This window comes from Falco biarmicus, chromosome 5, assembly GCF_023638135.1.
Source record: "Falco biarmicus isolate bFalBia1 chromosome 5, bFalBia1.pri, whole genome shotgun sequence".
In the NCBI taxonomy this organism is placed as follows: Eukaryota; Metazoa; Chordata; class Aves; order Falconiformes; family Falconidae; genus Falco; species Falco biarmicus.
In genome coordinates, this window is record NC_079292.1 from 90,048,024 (window position 1) to 90,074,032 (window position 26,009).

The window sequence follows — 26,009 nt, forward strand, 5'->3', positions numbered from 1 at the left end:
TAATACGCTATGATTACTTCCAATGGCTTACACGAGCCTTACATTTTTAAATTAATGAACAGAATAGCTACAAAGTGAGCCCTGGCTATTTACTTCACTACCCACAACCAGGAGAAAAAGCGGCTGCCCTGACGGAGTGGGATGGCTGTTACCCAGTCTGAAGACTGCCTGGAGGGCAAGCTCTGCTGAGCCAGGCTGCCCCGGGCCGTGCGGTGGTAACCGGTACTTGCTGCTGCAGTCTGGGAGCACCAGAGCATGTAACGCAAACTGCCTTGTCCTCACGGGCAGCAGCACCCACGGGAAGGGATAGGAGGCGATGGCAAGTGCAGTGGTGGAAAAGGGTAGGGAAGAGAAGGGGGCTTTTTGTGCAGGGCTTTCTCCCCAGGCGAGGAGAGCGTTAGGAGCTGTTGCAGTGCGGCACAGAGCGATCTGTGCGCTGCTTCTCGGGTACCAGTGCTGAGGTCTCCAGCATCAACTGGTGTTTCTGTTATGAGAACAGCCCTGGTGAGCATGTGACAAAAGCGGTAAGCCAGCAAGGAAAAAAGGTAGTATGTTGTTCCTCCTTGCAGTCAAACAAAGCTGGGGGGAGAGCCAGGTTTTTACAAGCCTCCTCTCTCTGTTCTTTGGGGTGACTTTTCTTGCACGCTTTTTTTTTTTCCCAGACAATGTGGTAATGAACTCTTTCTTAAATAGGACGTAAGCTTTCTTTAGAAATGTTTTATATCACTGAGCTTATCCTATAAAAAATGTGAGAAATTACTTTTTAATTACACACACAGGATTTTCTCATAGATTTGGGTGGTCCTTATCTGCTTGATTCTTTTCAGCTTCTCCACAAAAATGTTGCAGTCATACTTTGCATAATTATATTACTCTTTGTACAGTGTCTTTTTGGTTTTACTAAGGTTTGAAGAGCTGCATTGCTCCTTGGATATGTTTAAAAAATAATCATATCTAATCAGAAGAACAGAGCAGTGTTAAAACATAGAAAAGCACATAGCTGATCACTAAAAACCTTCTTTTGCTCGTTGTTGTAGCACTCATTAGCATTTCTCCAACTTCAGTACTTGGAGGGGTGTCCCTGCAGTTTCTAGGATGAGGCCTGATGATTTATTACTTTTTTTTAACACAGGAATTGGCTTTGGTTATTTGGAATGGCATTGTCAAAACAGTTATAGGGGTTTACGTACCCAGCTCCTACTGATTGTTTTTGTTTAATTCAGGCCTTTGAAGGTAACAGAGACAAGCAAGTACACCAAGAGAAGCATGGCAGCGCTTATCTTAAAACTTGGCCAAGTGACTAGGGGGGTTAAGATGAATCGTGCCCGTTCTGTACAAGGTTCAGGGAAAGGGCCTCACAAATGTTGTTGATGTTTCTACAGAATATGATTCTTTATTACTCTGTTATGTTCCTCGCCACTTCCTAGGATCCCCCTGGAGATAATTAGATCTCATGCTGCAACTCCTTCACACAAACTGAATTTTGAAGAAAGGAAGCAGCTGGATGAGGATGTGTCTGCTGCTGAGGTTGAACAGTCAGCCTGTGCCCTTGAACAAAGCCCCCGTCTCAAAGGACTTTCTGCTGAAATATATGAATAGTTCCTGCATATTTTGGAAAATTCCCTGACTATAACTTGAATGAATCATCCACATCAGCTTTATATCTGCTGTTAGCTCAGTTAATAGCCATGTTATTAAGAAACATGATAAGGATCATGAAAATTGTGTCTCCTACAGAGCCGTCTCATTATGCAGTACAGATACTAAATTGCTTTCTAAACTGTAATTCTGAACAATTCTTTCCAATTTTGTTCATTAAGGCTGTACTACTTTCACTTGGAAAGGACATGACTTACACGTTGGAAGACTACATATAATAGCACGCTATATGCTGTATTCAGTATAGAATCTGTTTTATCATCTGAATATAGAAATAGGTTTTAAACAGGTACAGTGGAGCTGTCATGGCATAGTAACCAAGAGATAAATTTATCTTGGTATATTAACGTTCATCTTTTTCTTGGATACAATAGAAATCAAAGAGAGTTAACAAAATATGATATTTATATGCAGAATCTGAGACTAATCTAATTCTCAGAAATAAATAAACTGACATTTAGAGATGAAGGAAGAAACTCCAGGCTTGTCCATACCTATAGTATTGACTTCCATAGTTTGAATAGAAGTAGTCAGTGTACTTGCAGAAGTCTTTTTTTGTTATGCTCATTACCTGCTGTTTACTTAAATTAGTAAGTATGAATTACTTGCAGACCAAAAATAATTTAATTATACCTCAGTGTGCATCCCTTTGTATATTGAGGGGAAAATTTTGTTTGGTAATTCTTCTCATGTTGCTTTACCCAACATGAGAGGAAGAAAAATATTGGCTGAATATTTTACAATCCAGTCCAACCCACTCTGATCTCAGCCTCAATCAGTGGATTGTCGTGGTTTAAAGACCTGTTGCCAGTGGGGAAGAACAGGCGAATGTAGGCAGGGGTCAAAGCAGCCGTGGTTTGTTTCTCACCCCAGCAGACAGCAGCGACTGTGCTGATTGACCGTGGCCTCTAGCAGGGGTCCAAGGACTTAGCCTCATCCCTTTAGATCTGTAGCAGACAAATCAACTGTTCAGCAGTCAGTTTCCTTAGCAGTAAAATATATCTGTGTGGTACATAAAGAATAAAAGACTTAGCAATATTATGGCTGCTTTTATCCCAAGCAGTGGCAGTTAGGTGTCTGTTTTGTGCAGCTTTGAGTTGGCTAGAGAAGATGCTCTAAATTCTATCCTGTGGTAAATTATACTTGCAGTTCCTTATGACATCAAAAAGGAAAGATAGTGTTCAAATGTATTTGGTATCTGTTAGGAGACACAACAGCAGGGATGGCGGTGCTACCAGCAGTATCTTGATAAATTGCCTGTGGGGATAGGTCAACAAAATGCTGTGGGATCTGCAGCTGCAAGAACATGCACCGGTTCTGTGTCCTTTGGGGTTTTTTCAAAGTATACCTTAAAGAGATGGTGAGTTATTCTTACATATACTTACTGAGTCGGTAAGACAAATGGGTAGTTATTCTCAGAAGATGCTATTTAACTCATTCTTAAGTATCTGAACATGCATCTCTCCTCCATTGTAAATTTTGGAAGCGGGCACTTTACCTAGCACTTAATGCATTTATTTTCCAGATCACGTGAACGGTCACTGTACAAGTCCAACATCCCAGAGCTGCAGTTCAGGAAAACGACTTTCCAGTGCAGATGTCTCAAAAGCAAACCGCCGAGGGCCTGGGAGGCCCCCCTTCAGAAAAGCGCAGTCCGCAGCCTGCATGGAGATTTCTCTCCCAGTCACCACAGAAGGTGGGTAGCCATGAATATTTTGCTAGGTATTTGCGAATTTCTCACCGGGTGTAAAAGCAAATGAGTTCAGCATGATCCTTGTCCTAGTCACTGCCCTGAACTGCTGTCTTCATCTGAGTGTTCAGAATGAGAACAACCCCTGTGTGTTGGTGTTGTTACTAACAAGCCTGCTCCTGAGCTCGGTGCTGCCTGAGGATGCGGAATGCTGAACCTGGCCGACCCGCGCCTCTGTGGGGCGGGCACTCGGTTCTGGAACAGCAGTTGTTCATAGCAGCTTATGTACAGTTGTTGTGACAGCTACTATTACTAACATTTTAAGCTCTCGTTGTCTTTACTTACCAAGTCTGAAAAGGAGTAAGATATTTTTAGAATGTGAGTTCAGGCTTTGCACATATTTATTGATTTATTTATTTGTTGGTACTGAAGGTTTTTGAAAATTCCAAAATCCCTGGCCACCATTTATGGTAAAATTACAGCCCATAATTAACCAAATTTTTGTAATTTTAGTAAATTTCTTGCTTTAATGCTTGAAAAAACAGTCTTCAAATCTTGATCTACCTGGCTACAGAGTCTCGATAAAACTGAGAGATACAAATTGGACCACTCATGGCGATGCAATGTGCTTAAAACTTGCAATAAGCCCACTATAATTTCAGCAGTGCCAGCTATATCTGCAGGTCACTTAAGCAAAAAACATTCAGCTGATGTGTTTTTCTTTGATCCTGATAGTGTTCCCACTCTGCTGTCAGTGTCCTTGACCCTCGTCCCCCACGCTTCCAGCTCCCCCTCATTCTTGTAATAAAGCAATGCATTTTCTGTGCAGAAAAACTTCAGTCTATCAAAAACATCAAAATAAATTGTGTAGGACTGTAGCTTTGGTTGTATTTTTAGTAATAGGTAAAAAATAATATTTAAACAACAGAAAGTATAGAGTTTAATATTTTTATAATAAAATAATTGATTTTAACAACTAAGTCTTTTAAAAATCCAGGCTTTAATTTTGATCAAGTTGCAGAATGATTTTGTGCTATACAAGACAAAATGATGCTGTAAGTGGTAGGCAATTGACAGCACCATGATGCTAGCTTTCTCTCTCGTAAGGAGCATTTGTATGCTGACCTGCCCACTTGCAAAGGTGTTGGTGCGACAGAAGCTCTTTACAGCTGGAACCAGTACTCCCTAATTTTTCTGATAGTTAAGCGAATCAGAGCACAGGGATTGTATCACTCAGAGTGTCTAATTGTATGTTTTCAAATACAAATTATTGCAAATGCCTTTGTTACTAATGGCAAATTACTAGAACCTTTGGTATAAAAAAGCAAATTCTTTTTTGGACCCTCTTCTGACTACTGAGGGGATCACGCAACAGAAAAATAGTACTTACATGTGAGAGACCCTGTAAGAAAACATCCTAATTTGGCACAGAGGGTTCCAAGAATATGTTCTTGCCTGGAATGGAGCTGATATCCCAAAGCACGTTGCAGTGTTGTCTAGCAGCGCCTTCCATTTGATTTAAGAACAGCATTTCCCTGCACTCATTCGTGGGACACAGCGAAGCACAGCCAGAGGCTCTGCGAAACGGCTGTGCTCACTGAAGGTGTCACATCTGCCAGCTGCGCCATTAGGTGTCTGGTAGAAGTCACCTCCCATCGCCAGAGTCTGTCACACCAGAAGAGATACTGGTGGAAGAGAGATCCTTTGAGTTGTTCATTACTCCTTCAGGTCAGAAGCGTTTAGCTTAAGCATCTTTCTGGTTTGGGTAACGTTATCCAGCTCCCTTTGCACTAAAGCAAAAGAGAAGTGCCCATGGGATCTGTTTTTCTGACTTTACTAGATGAGTATTAATCTTCCGCAGAGGAACAGGGTCAAAACTTGGGGAGCAGTGACATTTCAGCTGGCACACTGCTGGTTCTTCACTGACCATCCAACCATCTCTCCTTTAGGAGAATGTCACAGTACTGTGGATGCTTCAAAGATTAAGTCGTAGGCTGAACAGCAAAAATGTTAAATCGCATTGTAGGCTTCGATAACGTATGACAAAGCATAATCCTCAGCAATCAGTTATAAGAAGTAATCCTGTTTAAATACTAAACCTACTATAAATTTCAGTTTTAACTTGGATTAATTAATGGCTCCTGTGTGAACATTGTACTAAAGCAGATTTACAGAGCTCTGAGGTGTTTATGAATTCCAGTGCCTAAGGACAGCTTTCATCTGCCTAATTGCCATTTTTTCCTCCACATCAGTTATTGATGGTGATTGTAACATAACCTTTTCATCTACCTCTTTTTATGTGCTGCACAAAATGGTAAGTACCATTGTCATATAATAGCTCGTGGTCAAAAATACGTCACTGCCACAGTAGTTTCTATTCCTGTGTGGTTTTCTTCATCCTGTGTAGTACCACACTCTTCTAGAATTCTTGTATGCAAATACTGCTGCAGTATCAGCCCTACTTGTACATAACTGGGCCACAGTACTACCTCAATTTTTCATGCTGCTGCTTTTCTTTTTCCCTCCCATCCTCCCAGAGTAAGCAGGGTCACTGGCAGGCAGAACCTACAACCCCCTAAGGTCCCACTGACCCTTGCGTACAAAACACTTAGTGATACAGTGATACTTTTGGTGATATGCTGATGCCTTCTGCGTATCAGTATCGTGAAAGATTCACTTTCTGTGGGTTATCATTGATTAGAATACCTACCAAGTTTAATATTAAAGTATATCTCTTTCTAGAGATAGTCATCTATTTCAGGGATGAGGTGTTAAGTGACATTAAAAAATCCCTATTTTAAAGTATCAGTGGTGTCACTTGAGTGGTGTTACAGCTCCCAGTAAGGTCAGTGAAATGACTGTTGCAAGGAGGAGCCAAACAGTCTTTAGAGTGATTTATATTAACATGTCATGTGATGGACCATGGTTTGGGTTTGTCCTCAGGTGTGTGGGTTTGTGTACAAGGCTCCTTTCAGCAGGTCTACAGACAAAAATAATTTTCTGGTTATTTATGTTCTCTCATTAAAACAAAACCATCTGTCCAACTTGTCTAAACTTTTTTTAGATGCCTGTGGTATTAGTCTTTTGACTTCTGGCTCTGCTGACCGCTCTGGCTGGAATGACTGCCATTCCGCTGTTCTTCGTGCATCTTGAATTTCCAGACGTGCTATTTTGGCAAGGGCTTGGATTTATTTCTGAAGGGGTTTAACTAAATAATATGGTGGAAGGTGGTATGATCCTTGGAAAGAATCTTAGGCTGGGGGTAAGGAGGAGGTTGAGGGAGAAGGGAGACGAGAAGTTAAAAGGTTTGAGAAAGAATATACTGAGAATAAGCATTCTCTCCAAAATGTGGAACTGGCTTTGATCAAAACCTTCTGCTTGGGCTGTTCCACAATAAAACGAAAAAATCCTCTCTGTGCTAAGAATTTTTTGGCTATTTAGGAGTATATGCTACAATGAACAATGGATGTATTCACAAGAAATGATTTATATTTTATATATATATATTCTCATGTGGTGAATAAAGTTACATAGTTTATGTCCTTGCTGGAGAGGCAGTATTTCAGGTTAGTATTCGATAGGATTTTATTATTCTGAGTAGAATTTTGACTAGAGATTGCGATCTCAGTACTGTTAAGCAGGTTTTACTCATTTAAAAAAAATTTACAAAGCCTTTTTTTGTGTGGTTAAATGGTTCCTACCTTTCCTTAAGCCTGTCTCTGAGGCACTGATAACACTTGGAGATTTTTTTAATAATGCTTCCAGTTCCTGCTCTTTACAACCTCTTCTAATTTTAGTAGATTTAAAAGATAATAGAATTTGGTGACTAATCATAAAATATCAGAATAATTAATCAGTCTTCTCTTCTCACATTGGATTTCAAAATCTATTTGTTTAAATCTGATCTTTTGTGCAATAGGAACTGTATTTCCAGCGTTTTCATCAAGTGTATTTTCGAGCAACTTTCACACAATAAATTCTTCTGACTTCATTCCTGTTAGCTGATTGTCAAGTTTTTGCTGACTCTTACCTCGTTACATGCGCAGAAGGATTCCTGATATAGAAAAGCATTTTTGAAGAACGTCTTTGCAATGATGAATCATAGGAAGAAAATGGAGGGAGAGGGGGTGTCTTGTTTTCTGCTGGTCAAAATATTGCAAATGTTCAGTTTCATAAAATGCTGATATTTCTTCCACACTCATAGAAGAAGAATTCAAAAGCCAAGTAATGAGCAGAGAAGTGGTGTCTCTGTGTGCATGATTGCTGTTGTTTAAACCTTTGTTTTTCCCAGTATCCTCATCCAAGATGGAAAAACTTGAAAAGCTCTAAAGCTTTTTAAACTCAAGTAGACTTTATTCCAAGCTAACGATTACTGCTATTTCATTTTCAAAGCCTGGGTTTTTTTTCCCCCAAAACACAAGCATCTAGATCAAATAGCCTGTTAAAGTTATATTTTCGTCAATAATTAGCTAGACATTTGATACAGCACTTCTTAAATATTATGCTATTTAAAATGTTATATGTTGTCCTGTAGTATCTTCTGGTTTCGTAAGTGCAATATACTCATAGCTATACTAATAAATACTCTACTTGCTTGATATCCTATCTCTCATTTTAGCAAAATATTAGAACTTTACAAGTTCTTAATACCATATTATTGATTCTAAACAATCTTGGTTTAAGCTGTTTCTTCCTTGCAATAATATGAGAATTTATTTGCACTGTAGACAAAACTACAAGTATAGGAAATTCCGTTGCTGGAAGTTCATCTAGTCCTTTTTGACCAGAGATTTTTGAGGTTTTAGGAGTTAGTGATTGTATTTCTTTGATAAGGCTTTCTTGCACAGTGTATAAACTCCATTTTTTAATTATCAGGTTAAGATTGTGCTTTTAAATATCAACAATACATACACTGGCACACAGTCCTCTTTGCTTTAATAAATCATAACTAACTCTGAGAAGTCTTTTAGATTCGATACTTCTTGGTTGTTGCTTTTTTCAAACATTCTGCTTTTTTAAGCCAGTTTGCATTCTTCAGAAGGTTCTCTCTGCCGTGACTTGCTGGGTGCCACCAAGAGCTTGTGCTGGCAGGCTCTGCCCACAGAAATCGGGGCGGTCTGTATATGTGTGTCCGTATGTGGTTGTATCATATGTCTTAGGAAGAAAGAAAAGACTTGTTTGGAAATCTGTTTTCTCCCATCAGCAGTGGTAGAAAACTGTCTGTCTTCTTTTCATTATTTTTATTTCCCATTATGTAGTTTTTAACTAGTCTGGCTTAATCCCCCTTGACTAGAAAGGCCATTTAGGTCTGTCTTAGTGCTACAAACTTGCCTCTGAGCAAGGAATCTTAACAAGGATTTGCTGTGCATGTTAATTTTCTGGGAATGCTAAGAGCAGAGTCTTTGAATTACTTTAGCTTTTCTTTAACATAATTCAGTTTCAGCATTTACCTCAGCTTTCGGATTAACTCTTTTGATTACATGTAGTTAAAATTTGATATAGAGCACTTGAATTGGAATGTCACTGTGAGCTGGCAAAACGAACCACTCAAGAGTATTTAGTCATTATCTTTAATAACCTTATCAAAAATTTTATGGCAAGTACAATATAATTTCCATTTTAATAGATCCAGTATATTTTAGACTTGAAGTTTCTCATTTGCATCTGCATATAGAATGATTAAAACTATTTGGGGGATAGATTGCTTTGTCTCTTATGTGATTTTGTCCGATTTCTTTTGGAAAAGTGTAGTATTTGGTATATGCTATATACTTTACATTCCTTTTGTTATTCAGAAGTATTTTTAGGATCACCATAAGAAGCCTTGTAGACAGCCTGGCAGGGGCTTCCAGATTTTTTTCCTGATGGATTTTGGTTTAGGTTTTGGCGCTGAGGTTTTCTTAAGCTTTTGGTTTGGTTTTTAGATTCAGCGAAGTTTACAGTCGGTTTCTGTGTATGTGTGTCAGCCTGTTACTTTGGTCTGTTGTCTCTGTAACGAGGTTTCCAAAGTCTTAGGCTTAATCTGTACCTTAATCAGTGTTAGCCTGTAAACGTGTTTATGAAGCCCCAGAGGAGGGCTGACGTTTGCTCTCGGAAGTCCGGTACGTTGTGGTCGGGGTCCTGGAGGCGCGGTGCTGTGTGGTTATCTTACAAAGCGTCCGCAGCCCGAGGAACCAGGCTCAGCCGACGCTGTGCTGTGTGTCGCAGTGTTTCCTACGTGACTCCTGTACAACTCGTACCGGTTTTTCTCTGGTCAGGGATGGCTGTGCTGGTACGTCCTCCGCAGCGGTCCTGCGTGCGTAGCACACTGGGCCTTTGGGACTGGGTGAGTGAACGTGACCATTAGGTTTCCCTCCCGTGCGGGGAGGAGAGGGAGGGTTTGGGGTTTATCATTGGCTCCTTTTCGTCTTGCATCTGTTGGGTCTGAAGCCCACGTGTGGATGTGAACTAAATGGTGATGGCCTGGAAGGTGATGGCTGTGGTTTTCAAAGGTAGTGGTTCCCCAGCCTCCGAGGAAAGACAGAAAAAGCCTAATTGCTTGATCTAGGAAAAATATTGGAGAAAAAGCACAAAATTATTCAAATGCATGGCAGGGTACTGCAGAGAGGAAGGGAACCATCTGCTGTCCATGTCTGCTGAGAGAAGGACAGGATGTAATGGCCATAAGTTACTGAGGCAGAGGCATGGCTTCAGGGCGACCGTAGGGGATTCGTTTTGATCACAAGGGTAGTTAACCACCAAAATGGCTTCTCTGCGGAGGTTATTGCATCTCTGGCAGGTTTTCAGAACAGCTCATGTTCTCCACCGCATTCCCTTTGCTGTGCCTCTCTGTTGCAGAGGGGGTGATTTCTGGTAAACTCCCTCGCCCAAGCAGGCGGCCAAAGTGGCACTTGGCTGGTGCGCCGGGCACGTTCCAGCCGTTGTGGGACCGCACTGCACGAGGCCCCTGAGTGCCGTGGCTTTCATGGCAGATGGAAAAACCCTTGGCTTGAAATTTGTTTATTTCTCAGTGAGGGGATTATGGTGTTTGTTCTGCTTGTAAATCATTTCAGTTTTGTTAGCGTTTGAAGTTACTTGACATCGTTGTAACCAGTAACAGTAAGAACAGTATAGTAGGAAATAACTTGGAGACTATGGTAAACCACAGTCTCCACTAACTGCCCAGTTCATCACCGCATTTCTTCTCTGAGCAGAGAAGCAGATGACGATGTTGCGTAGAGGACCTGTTCTATATCTAGAAAGCCTGTTCCATACTGCAGAAAGCTTTAGTCAAATAAAAAAAGAAGTTATTGGGAAGTTGACGTTATTTTTTCCTGTGTTTAGCAAAATCACAGCGCTTCTGGTCTAATGGGTACTGCAGACTCAAAGATTTCTGAACAGCAAATTCTGCATGGTTGTAATAAAACATTTGGCAACAAAAAAAGCAAGTGTTCCAGGGAAGGATATTCCAGCATCTTCTGTGAGGTTTTCAAATCCATTTCAAAGCATTCAGGTTGAACACTGAACTACGAGAGCCATAGATTATTCTTAGGGGAATGTAATTGTTTCCAGAAGTGGTTTGTCCATAATGTTAAGTTCTTTTTTGGTTGTGGTGGAGATGGGAGTGTGTGTGCTTGTTCTTTACTGTAGGTAAAATAAAAACCTTCTCTTTTTCTGCTTCCTCCTAGAAAGGAGACGTAGAGAGGTTTTAAAGGTGAGCAAGGGGCAAAGCCCAGTCTGCCTGTGGTGCAGACACATCAAATCTAACGGTAGCTGGTCCTGGGAGTGAGGGGGCATTTCAGCCCACCTTCTTCGACCCATCCCCTTAGGATGTAGTGTGAGAGAGAGGGCTTCTGAGCCCAAACCGGCGGGGCATGCCACTCGCCCAGCAAGTCTGCTAGAGGACATGCATAAAAGAAGGTTGTTACAGCAAGGTGGAGCCCAGTTTCCAGACCCTAGCAATGGTGTTCAGGTTCCCCAGAATACATTCGTATTTTATATTAGGTCCGCAGTAAATAAAAAATAGGACCAGACAGGCTCAGCCTTCCAGAGGAGACACGGGGAATCCTGTCCCACGCTGTGTTTTGTAGCCACAGGTGCAGAAGCCGTGGGTGGATGGATGGAGTTGGCCCTGTTACTGATTTGTGCCTACAGCTTATGGTTTTGTGCTATTGCCACGGTCACCAGGCTACAAAAAGCCAGTGGAGCTGTTGTCATTTAGACTGAATTGTAATCTTTATCAGATCGAACCACTGGTTTCCCTCAGAGCTTTAAGTGGAGTTTAATTGTGTGTCTGCCTAAATCTGGTGACAACAGAGCTTGCAATGCCCCATGTCCCTGGAAAAAGCAGTGGGGGGAGGCTGTCTAAAGACTGAGGCGCCTTGTGAAAGGGCACGTCGAATGGCAGGGAAGGCCTGGGAAGAAGTGGAGAAGAGCTTTGCATGGGTGCATGCAAGCTGCTGATGCCTGGATTCCGACTGCTGGGCTAGGTGGAGTTCAAGCCTGGTTTTTACTTGAAGTACATTTTTTGTCAGGTTCTACTAGGATGTTAGGATCGACTTGTTTTCTTACTGGAATCTGCAAATTTTCCTTGTTTATCAAACAACCAACTAAGTGAAAATGTTGTTCTTGCATTCACTGAATTTCCAGTCAGTTTTAATTAAAATGATGATTTGATTCTAAGTTAAGCTAATTCCACACTGTACTCCAGGCATGTTGAATTTGGAGGGTGTGTTTTGCACTGCATGCTCAACTTGAGCGTTTTTCTGCTTGCTGGCAATCACTCCAGATCAACATAAATTGTTTTTCTACATCTGTAATAATTTTGGAAACCCTTTTGGAGGTGGTGGTGGTTTCTGGTATTTCTGTGGCAGAATGGAACAGGCTGTTATGTATGGAGAACTAGGGAGGAGTATAGGACTGTTCTGAGATGGTTCACATATCGTAGCTGTTCCAAAGGGTTTTTTTAAAGCAGAGCTTTTCTAACTACACTTCAGTTACACAAGCAGAGAGGGAAAAAACAGTCTGTTAAAATGCTTTCACTTGCTTCGTTATAACATTAAATATTTTGATTTTGTTATTGAATGAATCCAAGGTTTTTCTTCTATAATACCTTTTGTCTCCACCTTATTCTTGGGTACTTCCACATATGAAAGTTATACAGCATACTGTTCTTTCCCAGACTATCATTGTTACAACAGACGCTTCAGCAGAATGGATATTTTCCGTTAAGGTTTAAGTTCTAGAGAATTGTAATGTCTTTGATTAAAAAACATATGTCCGAACTTATAACCTATATCCAAATTGAGCTCTTGGTGATCTGGATGTTAAGACAGTTTGCTCGGGTGAGTCAAGGGAAGTGATTCATACAATTGAATATGGAAGTCTGATAGATTACTTACTGGAAAGATCTCTCGCATATTTATATTTCTATAAAAATAACTTATTTCTGCTTCATTTTCGATATGAAGAATAGTTCTGCCCTAACAGTTCCCTCCTGGTTGTAAAACATGATGAACTAAAACCCAAGCCTGAACTTTACCATATTCTGGAAATATCAAAATGGAGATCCAAGTCTGGTGACTTGAATCTATTTTCTCTTTCAGGCCTTTATTTGCCATCGTTTACGTCAGTCTTGTATCTGTACGATTCCATGAAGCCATTCAGGTTACGCTGCTGTAACTGCAGCAGCTTCAGGGCGGCACGGTTCAGGCCATGTTCCGGGGAGGGTCGAGCATCCCCCAGCTGTGAGAGCCGTGTAAGCAGACGTAGCCACCCTGGTGTGAATGCTCTGCAAGCAGTGGGTTCACAGGCTTTTCAACATACATTTAGGGAAACTTGTTCAAGTTGATCCAGTAGGAATCATTTGCAGTAAAATTCCAGATTATTATTGCATTGTTTGTGCTTAAGACAACTTCTGCTGCTTTCTAGTGAGTTGCTTTGTGTGGAATGCAGCTTTGGAGTGGTGCGGTTAAGATGTGTTTGAAGGTGTTTTTAGCCAAGCAAACGTGCAGCGCTCTTAAATGCGTGAACCCCTGCCGCGCGGCTCCCTGCGCCTGGCTCCTGTGTGCTGCTGAAGCATTGCCGTCAGCGACCCCGTTTGGTCTCCGTGTCTTTATGGAGTTACTGTGTGCAAATTCATGTTTGAAGTATAATTCCTTCACTGTATGTTTACACTGGCATTCAGAGCTTTGCATGCTTCCCTGACTATGTAACTTTGAAAGTGATAGAGTTTTCTTAAAATTGTATGATGATCCTTAAACTGGGAAATGTTTTAATAGTTACATTAACTTCTGTTAGGTCTGAGAGTTGGGGTTAAAACTTTTAGAAATCTCCAAGTGAGGAGAATATCAACCATTTAGCTTTGTTTCCAGAATATATTGGGTTCCATATCAAAAAACAAAGGTTGATTTCTGTGTACTTTTTGTAAGTAGATCAATTTACTCGGTATGTTAAAACCAGGAGAGGCCCTAGAAATAGCGTCCAAGACCCATGACAGTCAATTGCAAAACTCTTCAGTAATGAATGTAAACATTTGCAGTGAAAATGTTAATCTTTGTCACTGGTAGGGTTCTTTTTATGCCTCGTAACAAGTGACACTTTTACTTTCATGATTCCTAACTTCAAGAAGAAAGTTACTTTGTTTTGTTTTATTTATTTATGCTTCTGTGTTAGTGCTAACTCCACTATTTTAGAATAATCACAATGACAATTTCTTGGAAGAGATGGTAGGTGAGGATGTGTGTGCCCTTACAAAGCCTTTGCTACAGCTGAGAATAAAGAAGTCAGGACTTTCCCCTATAGATAACATACATATTGTTACTAATATCCTCCCTCCTTTTTTCTTTTAATTCCATGGGAAAGTAAGGAAATTCCAGCTTTACTTCCACAAAGCAAAAGGAAGTTAAAAAAACCAATCTCTGCAATCTCTGTTCTGTAAAGGTGACAGTTGAAACAAATGGAATTGCTTACTCAATTTATCTTCTAAATTCTCAGAAAACCCCTAATCCCTAAATTAAATCTTCTCCTAGAGAGCGGTGCAGTGCAGCGGGACAGCTCTGGCGTGCAAGGGAAGAGCTAGGACAGGGACTGCTCAGGGCTGCTTTCACAGAAATGTCATGATGACGGTTGGCTCAATTGTTCTTGTCCTTTTGCAATGCATGCGGTTTTGTGGCAGTAGGTTACATTTCCAGACGGGCAATGCTTCAGCAATTACACGGAATCAGTTCATTCTCACACGACGAGCGTCACTGTACTGCTCACACACGGATGAACAAAGGTAAGACTCAGAGCCACGGCTTTTGTTTTATCTTAGCATGTGCGTTGGAGTGTCCTGTGTGTTTCTGTCCATGAGGTGGGTAGCAGCTTAGAGGGTTTGGAGTTGCTTTTAAATCCGAAGGCTGCTCTTTGTACGCTGCTGCTCATAGCTGGAATTGTAACAATCAGTCCAGTATCACGAAGGAAGCTGGTGTCTGAGTTTCCACCAGCATCTCGGTAACCCAGTCCATGCACAGGACAGGGCGGAATGAAAACATTTTGAGGAAAGCAGGGCTGCTGTTACGAGAGGAGTGGTGTTCACATTGTGTGGTCTTAACCCATGGAACGCAGCTTTTAGAAATGCACCGGCTGCAGGTGATAATGCTTTTGCTCAGAGCCCAGCAGCCTGAATAGCAGCATCTCCCCGATGGTAGTCACCCATCAGCCTCAGGGGACACTGGACCCCTCTGACGGTGCTCTCGGCTCCTCTGCTGCTAGCTGCAGGAACGGCCTGGAGACCTGTCTGGAAAAAGAGAAGAGCCAGGAAATCCAGGTGTGGTGGAGGAAGAGGAGGAAAAAGGATGTAGTCGTCAGAGAGGCGGCTGGGTGGGAGCAGAGGGGTCTGGGAGTTGGATATGTGCCTCTCCGAGAAAAGGGAACTCGGGGCTCCCTCCGAGCAGGAGGCAGTTTAGAGGCAGGAGCACGTGTATGAGGAAGTGTCATGTAGCAGGATGTTCTGCAGAGGAAGAGAAGGGGGAAGGAGCACTGCAGAGCAGCAGAGTATCTGCCTCGGGGCGAGCATCCTGCCCCCCCGCCCCCCGAGGCAGGGAGCCCAGATAAACTCGGTTTGCCCTGGGGTGCCCTGGTTCCCTCCTCGGAGAGGCGGTGTCGCTGGCATCCTTGCTGCTCCCATCACGCAGCACAGGAAAAGGAAAATACAAGAGAAAACCCAGAATTTGGTGGTTGGGTTAAGGATTGCTACAGATTGGTGGTGTTCGTTTAGCATGACATCATTTAAAAGCATTGCAGTCGTGCTAGGAAGGGATATGACACGGTTTTTAAATTTCCCAAAGTGGATACAATGGAGTGCTTTCTAGATAGAGAATCTGGGGCGTAACCTCTGAGAGAGGAGTCCCAGGAACAGGCCTAAGCTAAATTTTGTCCTGAAATGTAGGAAGAGGAGAGATTCCTACCTTGCTTTAGAGCTAGCCAATAAAGTCACATGGTGATTGCAGCCTGTCACAGGTTCTCATGTGCTGTCCAGATATGTTTAATGACACCAAATTTTGACATGTGTTGTGCTGGTCTTTAGCATTTCAGTTTCAGCAGTATATGTAATAGAAAATGGCACAGTATGTTCCCAGCAGCGTCCCAAAGATTATATCTGTTCGTGTCGGTTCTGCAAAGATGTATTAGTTAACTGTACTCTACAGGAGTGAAGAACATTTCTTGTTAATTTAGGGAGGGAGAAAGCTTGATGACACATGCAAATGGCACATCATATATTTTAAGTTCTATGTATGCGCCTACACTAACTGCATTTGTCCTTTCAACATCTTCCTCGCTTCAACATCTTTGAGCGCTACCATATTTGAATTTTATGTGACTGTGATATTAATACACCTGTTAAAGAGAAAATTAATTACATAATGACATTTTTCTAAAAAATCAGGTACCCTTTGGGGGGTAAAATATATATCTATCTATCTCTCTGTATATCTGTGGAGCCCTGATGATCTCTGCCTTGAAATTACTGTCTTCCCCTTCTTTACCTGGCAGCTGTCACTGTGCTTAGGAAGGAGCCGGGCCAACCAGTCCACTGCAGGAGAAGTACAAAGTGCTTGGGGTTATGGGAGACACTAATTCTCAAGGTGTTAGAAGCTGTGTTTGCACATGAATGAACAATCCCAGTTTTATAAGATATATTTAGCAGTACTGAGCCAGAACTAGAGAGGCACAGCAGTGCCTACGTGCAGGCGAAACGGGGTGAGGGCAGTGCCTGGAAGTGCAAGCAGACGTAAGGTTCTCTTCCGTGGAAGTGGGACTGGAGTGCCAAGGACAGCTACCTTGTGACACGCCCGTTTGACAGGTTACGGATGCTCTCAAAGAACAGAAGCTGTCCCGAGTGTGAAAGAGGAGCAGGAGCATCGCATCTGCCCCCATGCCTGTGTGCCAGCTCTTAAGGTAGCGCATGTAGCAAGGCTTGGCGCGGTCGCAGCGGTGCTTTGCCGTGGCGCTCCCCAGTCTTTCCCAGGTAGTTGCTGCGAGGAGGGCGATTTCAGCAGTTCATGCCGTCGGCTGGGTGGGGGAATTCAACGCTGCAGCGCGTTGTCTGAGGAAGAGATTCCCCAGCAAAACTGCTGCTTCTGATGGAGAGCAGGAACCACAGATACAGTATGAGGTGCAGCCCAGTTTTAAGTTGGGGCACGTGAGAAAGTCCTTGTCTAATTTTATTCTTCAGCCGTGGCAGAAGGTATTCCTCCTTCCAGACGTGTGTGCTGGCTCTGAAGAGGGATCTCTCTCTTCTGAGCTGTAAGAGGAATCATTTCATACCAGACACAGATCTACTTCATAATGATGGGCTCAGAAGCGAGCCTTTTATCTCGGGTCCAAAAGCTCCTACTATTTCCCCACCTCCAGAACCTCCTGGTCCTCTGGTTGTCATTGTTGCAGAAGAGCATGTGAGGGTTCCAGTGGTCCGGCGCTGGTTTTGACTAGAGGTTGGTAGACAGCAGCACTGGCCCAAACAGCTTTGTGAAGAACTGCTGTGCTAGCAGCCAGCCCTACTCTTCTTCCCTCGGGCTCCTTTACTCTTCAGTAACTTTCTAGCCTCAGTGTGCTTTATCGCCTCCAGTACGTTGCCACCGGCCACCCCGCTGATGCTGGGAGCTCTTTGCACGGCTCTGTGCTTCCTGCCTGGCACCCAGCAAAGCCCAGCAGGGACCCTCAGCCCTGCAGTGGTCGGAGCCTGTTGGTTGTTCCTGCTCTCTGAAAAGCTCAGAGGTGGTCTCCGTGCCGTGGTGTTTGTAGTGAGGACAGTGCAGCTCTGTCTCCAGCTGGCTCTCGCTGTCGCCTGCTAAAGCTTGGGCAGAACGATGCAGCTGTCGGCCAAGGGCGCGGAGCAGGTTTCTCACTTCACCCCCTGAGAAGCCAGCGCGGATATGTACCCTGAGACATTTTGGATGCTGGGATCAGTTTAGCAATGGGTGTCTTTTCCCCAAAGAGCTGTTATTAATAGCTTGACAGTAACCACTGGCTGTGAACGCGGCGCTGGAACCCAGCAGTGGAGGCAGGAGCAGAGCAAAGGACACGTGCTCCGAAGTTGTTGATGGTGTCTCCCTTCATGTCCTGCAGCAGTGAGATACATGGATTAATTTTAAATGCATTGGTAACATATGGGTCTAAAATTATTTCGTGCTATTTAGAACAAGTCCTTTGAGCTAAGGCTGTTGTAAATTCTAATTAGTCTGTGCTAATCTCCATAATAAGCCGCTATTTCTAATGCAGATCTAACTGATGAAGTCTGACAGCATTTTCCACACTTATTTATACACTGGCAGCAAGCTGGCACCGTGCTGCTATCAGAATGTTTGCTCAGGTTACGACAACTCTGTATTTTCTGTACTCTACAGGGAGTTTGTATTTGTTGCAGGCTTGTGCCTGTTCTAGAATTGCCGCCTTATGCCTCTCTGCTTGTGTTTGTTTATGCAGAAAATAGGGAAAACTCCTTCAGCCGTTCCCGAAGCTCCAGTGTGTCCAGTATCGACAGGGACTCGAAGGAGGCAATTACCGCCTTGTACTTCATGGAGTCCTTTGCCCGAAAGAACGACTCTGCCGTGTCCCCCTGCCTCTGGGTTGGAACGGGCCTCGGAATGGTCTTAATCCTCTCCCTCAACCTGCCTGCTAGCGACGACTCACGGCAGTCGGAGCCAGTCATGGTGTCGCCAAGCGGTAAGTGCGCAGCTCTTTGCCCGTTTGTTATCTCTCTTGGTACAACAGGGGGAATAACCACTGGATTTTGGATGGCCTTTGGGGCAGAAATTCCTCAACACGTGAGGTGAGAATGGTCGCTCCTACATAGAGGGCACAGAGGTAAAGAAAGATGCTCGTGAGAGACCCGCAGCTTCGTGGACCAAAACACGCCGGTTGTGTTGGCTCCGAAGGTTGCCTCGTGTCGTGGGCAATGCGACATGTTTCTCGTGAGGACAGAGAAATCAGCGGAGTGCCTTCCCGATGTGAAATTACAGTCCTGCGTGCAGCTCTGCTGCAATCCTGCCTGGGATGCTGCGAGCGGTTCGGGTGTCTCGCTCTCAGAAAGCTGCAGGGAAGCAGAAGGGAGCTCAGGAAAGGAAACAAAAATGTTGGCAGGTTGATGTACCAGGAGAGCTCCTTGGCTGAGTGAGTGACAGATGGTGTAGCAGAGAGAACAGAGGGCGGTGAGAGGTCAGGCCTGAGGAGAGGCGGTATGCGCTTTGGATGTTTAAAGTAAAATAATGACAAAAATCAGAGAACGCACAGGAACAGAGGTTTTCCAGTGCCGGTTTGTTTAGAAAAACAATGCTGGAAGGTCACCGGGCTAAAAGGAGCAATTTTACTGCTGGGGAATAAATACCCTGCTAGTATAATGCAGAGATAAACAACAGCCTGTCTTTATGGTACTCAGTGGCACTATTATATGCGCTGTTTGATATCGGCTGCCTGAGACTTCTTCAGTGCTGGCAGCCTGTTCACCTCTTGTGTGGTCGGGAGGAGCCGAGCAAGCAGGACGTGTCACCTTACCTGGGTTAATGTCTTTGCTCTGTTTACAAAAGCTGCACGGCAGCCGTGCCACGCGCTCACGGTTCCGACAACCGGTTTAATTGTGGTGCCAGTGCCGGTGAGAGGAATTTGTGTTTTGCAGGCACAGTTCTGACACTGAAAGGAGCTGTGCTGACCTTCGCCTGCCTGGACTGCATGGGGACGTTGACACATCCACCGTATGAGGTCTGGAGGGACCCGCACAGCGCCGACGATGGTGAAAAAGCAAGGAAAAGGAAACTTGTCATGCATTCCCCTTCCTCCTCGCAGGATATGAGTGACCATCAATTTGCAGTCATTTGTTCAGAAAAACAAGCCAAAGTCTTCTCATTGCCTTCCCAAACATGTCTTTATGTCCACAACATCACCGAAACGTCCTTTTTATTGCAAGCAGATGTGGTCACCCTCTGTAACAGCGTCTGCCTGGCGTGCTTTTGTGCCAATGGGCACATCATGACACTGAGGTACTTTTCCAACTCATCCTGTGGAAAAACTAAGCAAAGAGGTGGTGCAGTGCCATCACATCCCGCTTGCGTTTGCCCCAGGGTGCCTGACGTGCTGCTTTAACTGCCTGGTGGGCACACTGCATGCGCTGCCCTGCCCACTGCCAGACCCTTCCTCAGCCTGTCTCCACGCAGGGAGCTAAGGCAGCCGCACGGCAGAGCAAACTGCTTTTCTTCATAGCAATCCCCCACCCGGGGCAGTTCACGGCTGGTGACTTTTAACTGTCATAAAAGCAAACCCTTACAGTTTTGCTGAGTTATAGGAGGTCGGGTACAGAGGAGTGCAGAGACACTCGGCCGCTAAAGGGTCCTGCTGAGCCGGTGTGAAGCAGCAAGTCCCACTCCTGCCGTTTCGGACGATTCTCTGCTCGGAGCACCTGGGCTCCCTGCCTTGCCGTCCCCGCCAGTTTGCTGGCTGAGCAGTAGCCCCCCAGTCGTGCCCTCACCCCTGTTCCCTTTTGGAAACTGCTGTCCAAAACCACAAACTGGGAGAAGCTGGAGGGCAGCAAAGGTGACAGAGGAGCCTTTGTCCCCAGGGTGGAAGCAGGGCCCTGCCACCCCACTGTCCGCAGGCGCCCCTGCGGTAACGGGGGACAGGCCTCGCCCTGCGAGCGGCCCAGCCACGCGGCACAAGCACGCCGTGCTGCGCATCCCAAATGCCGGCAGTAGCAGGACCCTAAGGGTCATTGCAGCAAGGCGGCTGGGGCGTCTCCACGCAAGGAAGCGAAGTGTGGCGGGCAGGCTGCGTGCTGACGGCAGAATTTTTTCAGCTTAGAGCTGCAGTTTAACTATTCCAGTTACGAAAAGCATAAATTTAAAATGCAGCCGTGGAGCGGGCGTACGGTGCGTGGCGGATGGTGACTAACGCAGGTGTCTGCTTCCCTGCAGCCTGCCCAGCCTTCGCCCGCTGCTGGACATCAACTACTTGCCTGTAACAGACATGAGGATAGCACGGACCTTCTGCTTCACCAACGAGGGGCAAGCTCTGTACCTCAGCTCTCCCACAGAGATCCAGCGCCTGACGTACAGCCAGGAGATGTGTGACAACCTGCAGGTAGGGCTCAAACCCTGCCAGCGCTGCCCGCCTGCTGCTGCGGGGCGGCCCGTGGTCCGACTCGGGTCCAAGTTGCCAGGTGTTTGCTGCTAGTTTAGTATGGGAAGCAAAGGCGGCGCTGCGGGAGCCGGGCAGGCGCGTTCCTCGCCACTTGCCCTGGCTGAGTGATGCCGAAGCAGCAGAGGGAGGGCAGGAGCTCTGTCGCTGTTTGGGCTTTTTGTTGTCGCTGTCACCTCGGTCCTGTGCCCTGACAGCTGGCCCGAGCCTGTGGCCTGCCCACAGGCACTGCAGCCTCTGCAGCTGGTTGCCCCAATGCGACCCTTGGCAGCCCACCTCTCTCGGCCCCTCTCACGGTCCTACTGCACAAAAGATTTCATTAAAAACGACTGAAGGGGAAGAAGGGGAAGCTGCAAATGGAGAGCAGCTACAGCAGCTGGTACCCGCGTGTGTCCAACCACACAGCAACTGCCTCGGCAAAAGTATGAATTCCTTCCCGTATTTTTATCATTTTTTATTTTAACTCTAGAAGTGTCTTAATACCTGCAGCTTGCAGTAGATGGGTGGGAGCATGAGACAAGCCAGTGTGGTTAGGACAAAAAATAGGCTCTGTTTTAACATATTTTTAAATTATTTACCATTGTTTTTACTCTGATAATTGGTACTCCCCTTCTTCCACGAGGAAAGCATCTCCCACTGTATGTTAAAATACCGTAGCTATAGAAATGGTCTAATTAAAATAACTTATTTTGAGGAAAAGATCTTTACAATGTTAGGTCTGGGCTGGTTATATTTTACAGTGAAAATACAAATTAAAACTTCATTTACTGAAGAGGAGGAATTGTGAGAGGTTACAGGGAGAAACAGGAGTAATGAAAGAGAAAAAAGCAGGGGGAATAAGTGCTAGGTTATATAATTAGTAATGAACTAGGATAGAAATGTAGAATAAACGGTCCTGCCAGCCCTCGCTGTGCCCTAGGGAATGGCAGGGCTGAGCCGCTCCGCTGGCGTCGCAGCGCTGTTTGTCCCGGGCCTGGAGCAGCCCTGGGTGCGGGAGCACCGCGCACCAGCCTGGCTGCATCGCAGGAGACGTTATTTTGCAGGGAACTGGTTTTAAAATTACCAAAAAGTTTGCCAGTGGATCTTAGAACTTGGCCCTGCAGTGAAAGGCTGTTACAAGCCAGAGTGTTTTTATATATATATTTATTTTTAATTAACCTTAATAGCCTCATATGACAACCAGCCAAAGGGAAACACAGCCCTTGCTTCTCCGTGCTGCTGGACTGTGGCTGCTTAGACCTTGGCTTTTATGCAGAGAGGACGGCGAAAGGCTGGCAGAGTCATCAGACGCGCACAAAAAGCAGACGCCCCAGTGTCGCCTGGTACCGAGGACAACAAATCCAGGCTGCGCGAGAGCCTCCGCTGGGGCGCGAAGGGCTGCGGTCATTTTTCTCCCCCGAGCAGGTGACTGTGCAGAGGAGCGGGAGGGGCGAGTCACCCCCAGGAGCCAGCGCCGTGCGCGGCTGCTCCAGCTGCCCGTCGAGGCTTGGACGAGCAAACATGGAGCTGAGCCGCAGGGCAGCCGCCGTGCCCCGTGCACACACCTCAGCCGCTTCCGGCGCCGCTGGGGCTGCGCGCCTGCTGTAGCAGCTCCGGTCTGGAGAGCCCGCTTGTCCTACTGCAGATCCATCGGAGCCGGGCGTTCGGTGGCTTGGCTGCTGCGAGACCCGGCACCGTGCCAGCACCTTCAGCAGACGTGCATATGTAGCGGCACTGATGGCGCTGCCAGCATGCGCAGTAACGGCGGGTGTGTGCAAGATGATGGGATTTTGTTTAAAAAACCACCCAAACAAAACCCACAAAACCCGACCAAACAACAAACAACAAAACTCTCTGAACTCTGCTAGCGGGCGCTGAACTCAGGGACATGACACAGGGCAAACAGAGAGCGACTGCCCTGCTGCCTGGATAATCACTAAAGCAAAACACATAATTCACAACAAATTTATTATTTAATTACAGTGTCGCCTCTGCTCTTTCTGTAAGCGAAAGGTGATCTTATCACTGCTATTTTCACTCTGTACTGCTTAAAATTTTTTTTCTCTGTAGTCCTGAACGTAAGACCGAGCAGCGACAAACCAAGCCCCTTGGAGAGCATGAGTGGACCTCGTTAGCCCAAGTATTTGCCTGTCACAAAACGCAAACGTTAAATACTCAATAGTGTTCATGCAACAGACTCTTTTAACATTAGTTGATTCAATTTAATGTGTGTGGCTCGTTAATGCAAATAAAGCAAACGCCTAGAGCTGCCTTCACCTCACTAATTTTTCATGTGGACTTTTGTCTGACTTTGCTAGGACATGCTTGGGGATTTGTTTACTCCTGTGGAAACACCAGAAGCCCAGAACAGAGGCTTTCTCAAAGGACTTTTTGGAGGAAGTGGACAAGCTTTTGACAGAGAGGAGCTTTGTAAGTAATTTGCGGTGGTGGGATGGGTGTGTATGTGTGTGCAGACGCAGAAATTAATTTGGGGATTCCCTGCACCTGTCATCTAGGGATGGAGTGGTCTGCAAGATTTAGATCACTGATGAAAAAATAGAGATGGCATTGTGAAGAACGGGAATCGTGCTTTGCCGTGATTCCTTCATCTTGGCAGCTTCTTTTGAGCAGTTGAGGGCAGGAGCCCACGACTGCGCAAAGCAAAATCTACGCATGCCATCTGCATGTCGAACGGCGTCAGTGCTGCGAGGCTGCAGCTCGAGGGCAAGAAGCACTGAGAAAGCCACGGGCAGGACCTCACTCCTGTCTCTGTCCGTTTCTCCTTTGCAGTTGGCGAGGCCACAGCAGGAAAAGCCTCTCGCAGTCTTGCCCAGCACATCCCTGGATCAGGCGGAATTGAAGGCGTGCGAGGAGCCGCAGGAGGCGTCATTGGGGACCTGACTCGTGCGCGCATTGCCCTTGATGAGAGAGGACAGAAGCTGGGGGAGCTGGATGAAAGGACTGCCAGCATGATGGCCAGCGCTGAGGCGTTTTCCAAACATGCACACGAGGTAGGGGCGCCGGCAGCACACCCCCAGCACTAGGAACCGCCAACCCTGCCACCGAGCCTTTGCTTCCCTTTGGGAAATCGCGTATGGTTCTCCCAGTCACGCTGGTTCAGGTGCACTCACATTAACCCACATGCCATTTTCCTGCTCCCAAACAATGAGGATGCTGAAAATAACCTTCGCTGCACACCCCTTCCTTTGGCGTTTTCAGAAATGAGCATCCATTGTTAGCTTCTCGACTTCGAGCTTCCCATCTCCTGCCTTTCTCGCTAATTCATTAGTTTATTTTTTTTTAAGCCACTTCTGTGCAGTAGGGCAGAAAACAGGTAGGTGGGTGTGTGTGCAGGAGCCTTACAGATCTCCCCGGGAGGAGGAGGAGAACATTTTAGCACAACACCGCGGTAGTTACACAGCACAGGGCTGGCGGGAATACACAGCTTCTGTGCTGAGAGCTGGAAAGGGAAAGCTCTTCCACCCCACGCTGTTAAGGCTGGGAATTGACTACAGTGAATTTCTTTGATTTTATGTTTATGAAACAACATAAAGAACACTTCCCAAAATGCACATTTTTCATTTAAGGTGCATCACATCTCTGGACAAGACCTTGACATTTTTGTTGGCTTTTGTAAGTGTGAGGCAAAAATATGCAGGAAGAATGTGCCCTGAAATGTGCAAAAAGTTTATATATTCAGGGCACATCTACTGTGCTCCACAGATAAGCTCCTTTCCGTAGGCGGAAAAAGCAAGTTCCTGGTTATTCCCATCCCTCTGTACTTTTTGCAGAAGAAAAGTAGTTAAAGCTCCTCAGGAAAAACCTTTAATGAACAGCAATAGCACTATTTCCTTTATTTATTAATTTTTTTTATGTAACAGTTATGAAATCAAATAGAAGGTCTCGGTGGACTCAAGACCTGATGACAGCGTTAGGGAGGTACTGCATTGCTCTTCCTTTTTCACTTGGGAAGTTTGCAACAGTTAATGGGGCTGTATCAGAGGTGATACCTCGTATCTGTATGTGATATCTATGCGATACCATGTATCCATCTGTTTGTTTCCCATTTCTGTAGGTGATGCTGAAATACAAGGACAAAAAGTGGTACCAGTTTTAGACTTTCAAAGCAGCTGCTCGTGGCTTTATTAAGAACTCTGTTCAGGGAAGCAACACTCATTCCCAAACGTACCCGTCACTGGCCAGAGACAGTTTTTTTTCTCCTAGAAGACGTTTTCCTGTTACTGTTATTGGATTCATCACAGTGGGAGTCAAGGAGAAATTTTACAGACCGCGAGACAGAAGCTGGAACCGTGTGGGTCTTACTCCAACAACGGGCTCACGCGGTAGCCAATTTTTTTCCGAAAGGAACTCAACCATCACTGTGGCATGTAGTTTTTTCAGAAGCTGTAGGTATGAACTGTGGGGAGTGCATCTGGTTAAAAATATTCTGTACAAACTCGAATGTTAATGCACTTATAAAACTTTGCATGACTAATTGACCTTTAAAAAAAAAAAAAGAGAAAAAGAAAGCATGTTGTGACTGAAGAAAAATGGGATTTATTTCTATTACGTGGGAAAAAATACCCAAAAAATACTTAAATGGCAAAAATCTTTATTTTTTAAAAGTGACATTACAAAAAGCCAGTACATTTCAGGCATGTTTGCTACCATTCTCAACAAAAAATGTGTTGAGCTGCATTTTCGTACCTCTTATTTATTTCCCTTGAAAACCTTTGCTTGAAATCAGTGCTCTTAACGCCTACCAGAAGAATAAACAAATACAAAATCGTATGCCCAAAATTTACAGATTTATCCAAGCAGCTAGACAGGCACTATCATTGAAACGTGAGCGTAGAGGGTTTATTTGCAATTCAGAGCACATGACACGTCACCCGTATCTACACTGTTTAAAATGTGCTCTAGATTCATCACCGTTGTCCTTGAGGGGGGCAATGGCATTTTTCATCCCCGTGGTGTCTGTACCACTCGGTTGCCTTATTTCTCAGTAGCAGGAATAGAAAACCAGCTTAGGAAA

General features: G+C 44.9%; 1 protein-coding gene across 4 annotated transcripts in view; it reads left to right on the forward strand.

Moving 5' to 3' along the window:
• The window catches only part of STXBP5L (syntaxin binding protein 5L), a 203,097-nt gene extending 177,594 nt beyond the window's left edge, over positions 1-25,503 (forward strand). For all 4 annotated transcript variants that reach the window (XM_056339640.1, XM_056339641.1, XM_056339642.1 and 1 more), the window contains 7 exons: positions 3,185-3,355; positions 18,296-18,535; positions 19,485-19,845; positions 20,773-20,938; positions 23,293-23,404; positions 23,765-23,985; positions 25,050-25,503. In XM_056339640.1, the coding sequence (XP_056195615.1) occupies positions 3,185-3,355; positions 18,296-18,535; positions 19,485-19,845; positions 20,773-20,938; positions 23,293-23,404; positions 23,765-23,985; positions 25,050-25,091 (1,313 nt within the window). In that variant the 3' untranslated portion in view covers positions 25,092-25,503. The remainder of the gene's footprint in view (positions 1-3,184; positions 3,356-18,295; positions 18,536-19,484; positions 19,846-20,772; positions 20,939-23,292; positions 23,405-23,764; positions 23,986-25,049) is intronic.
• The last annotated feature ends 506 nt before the right edge of the window (positions 25,504-26,009 follow it).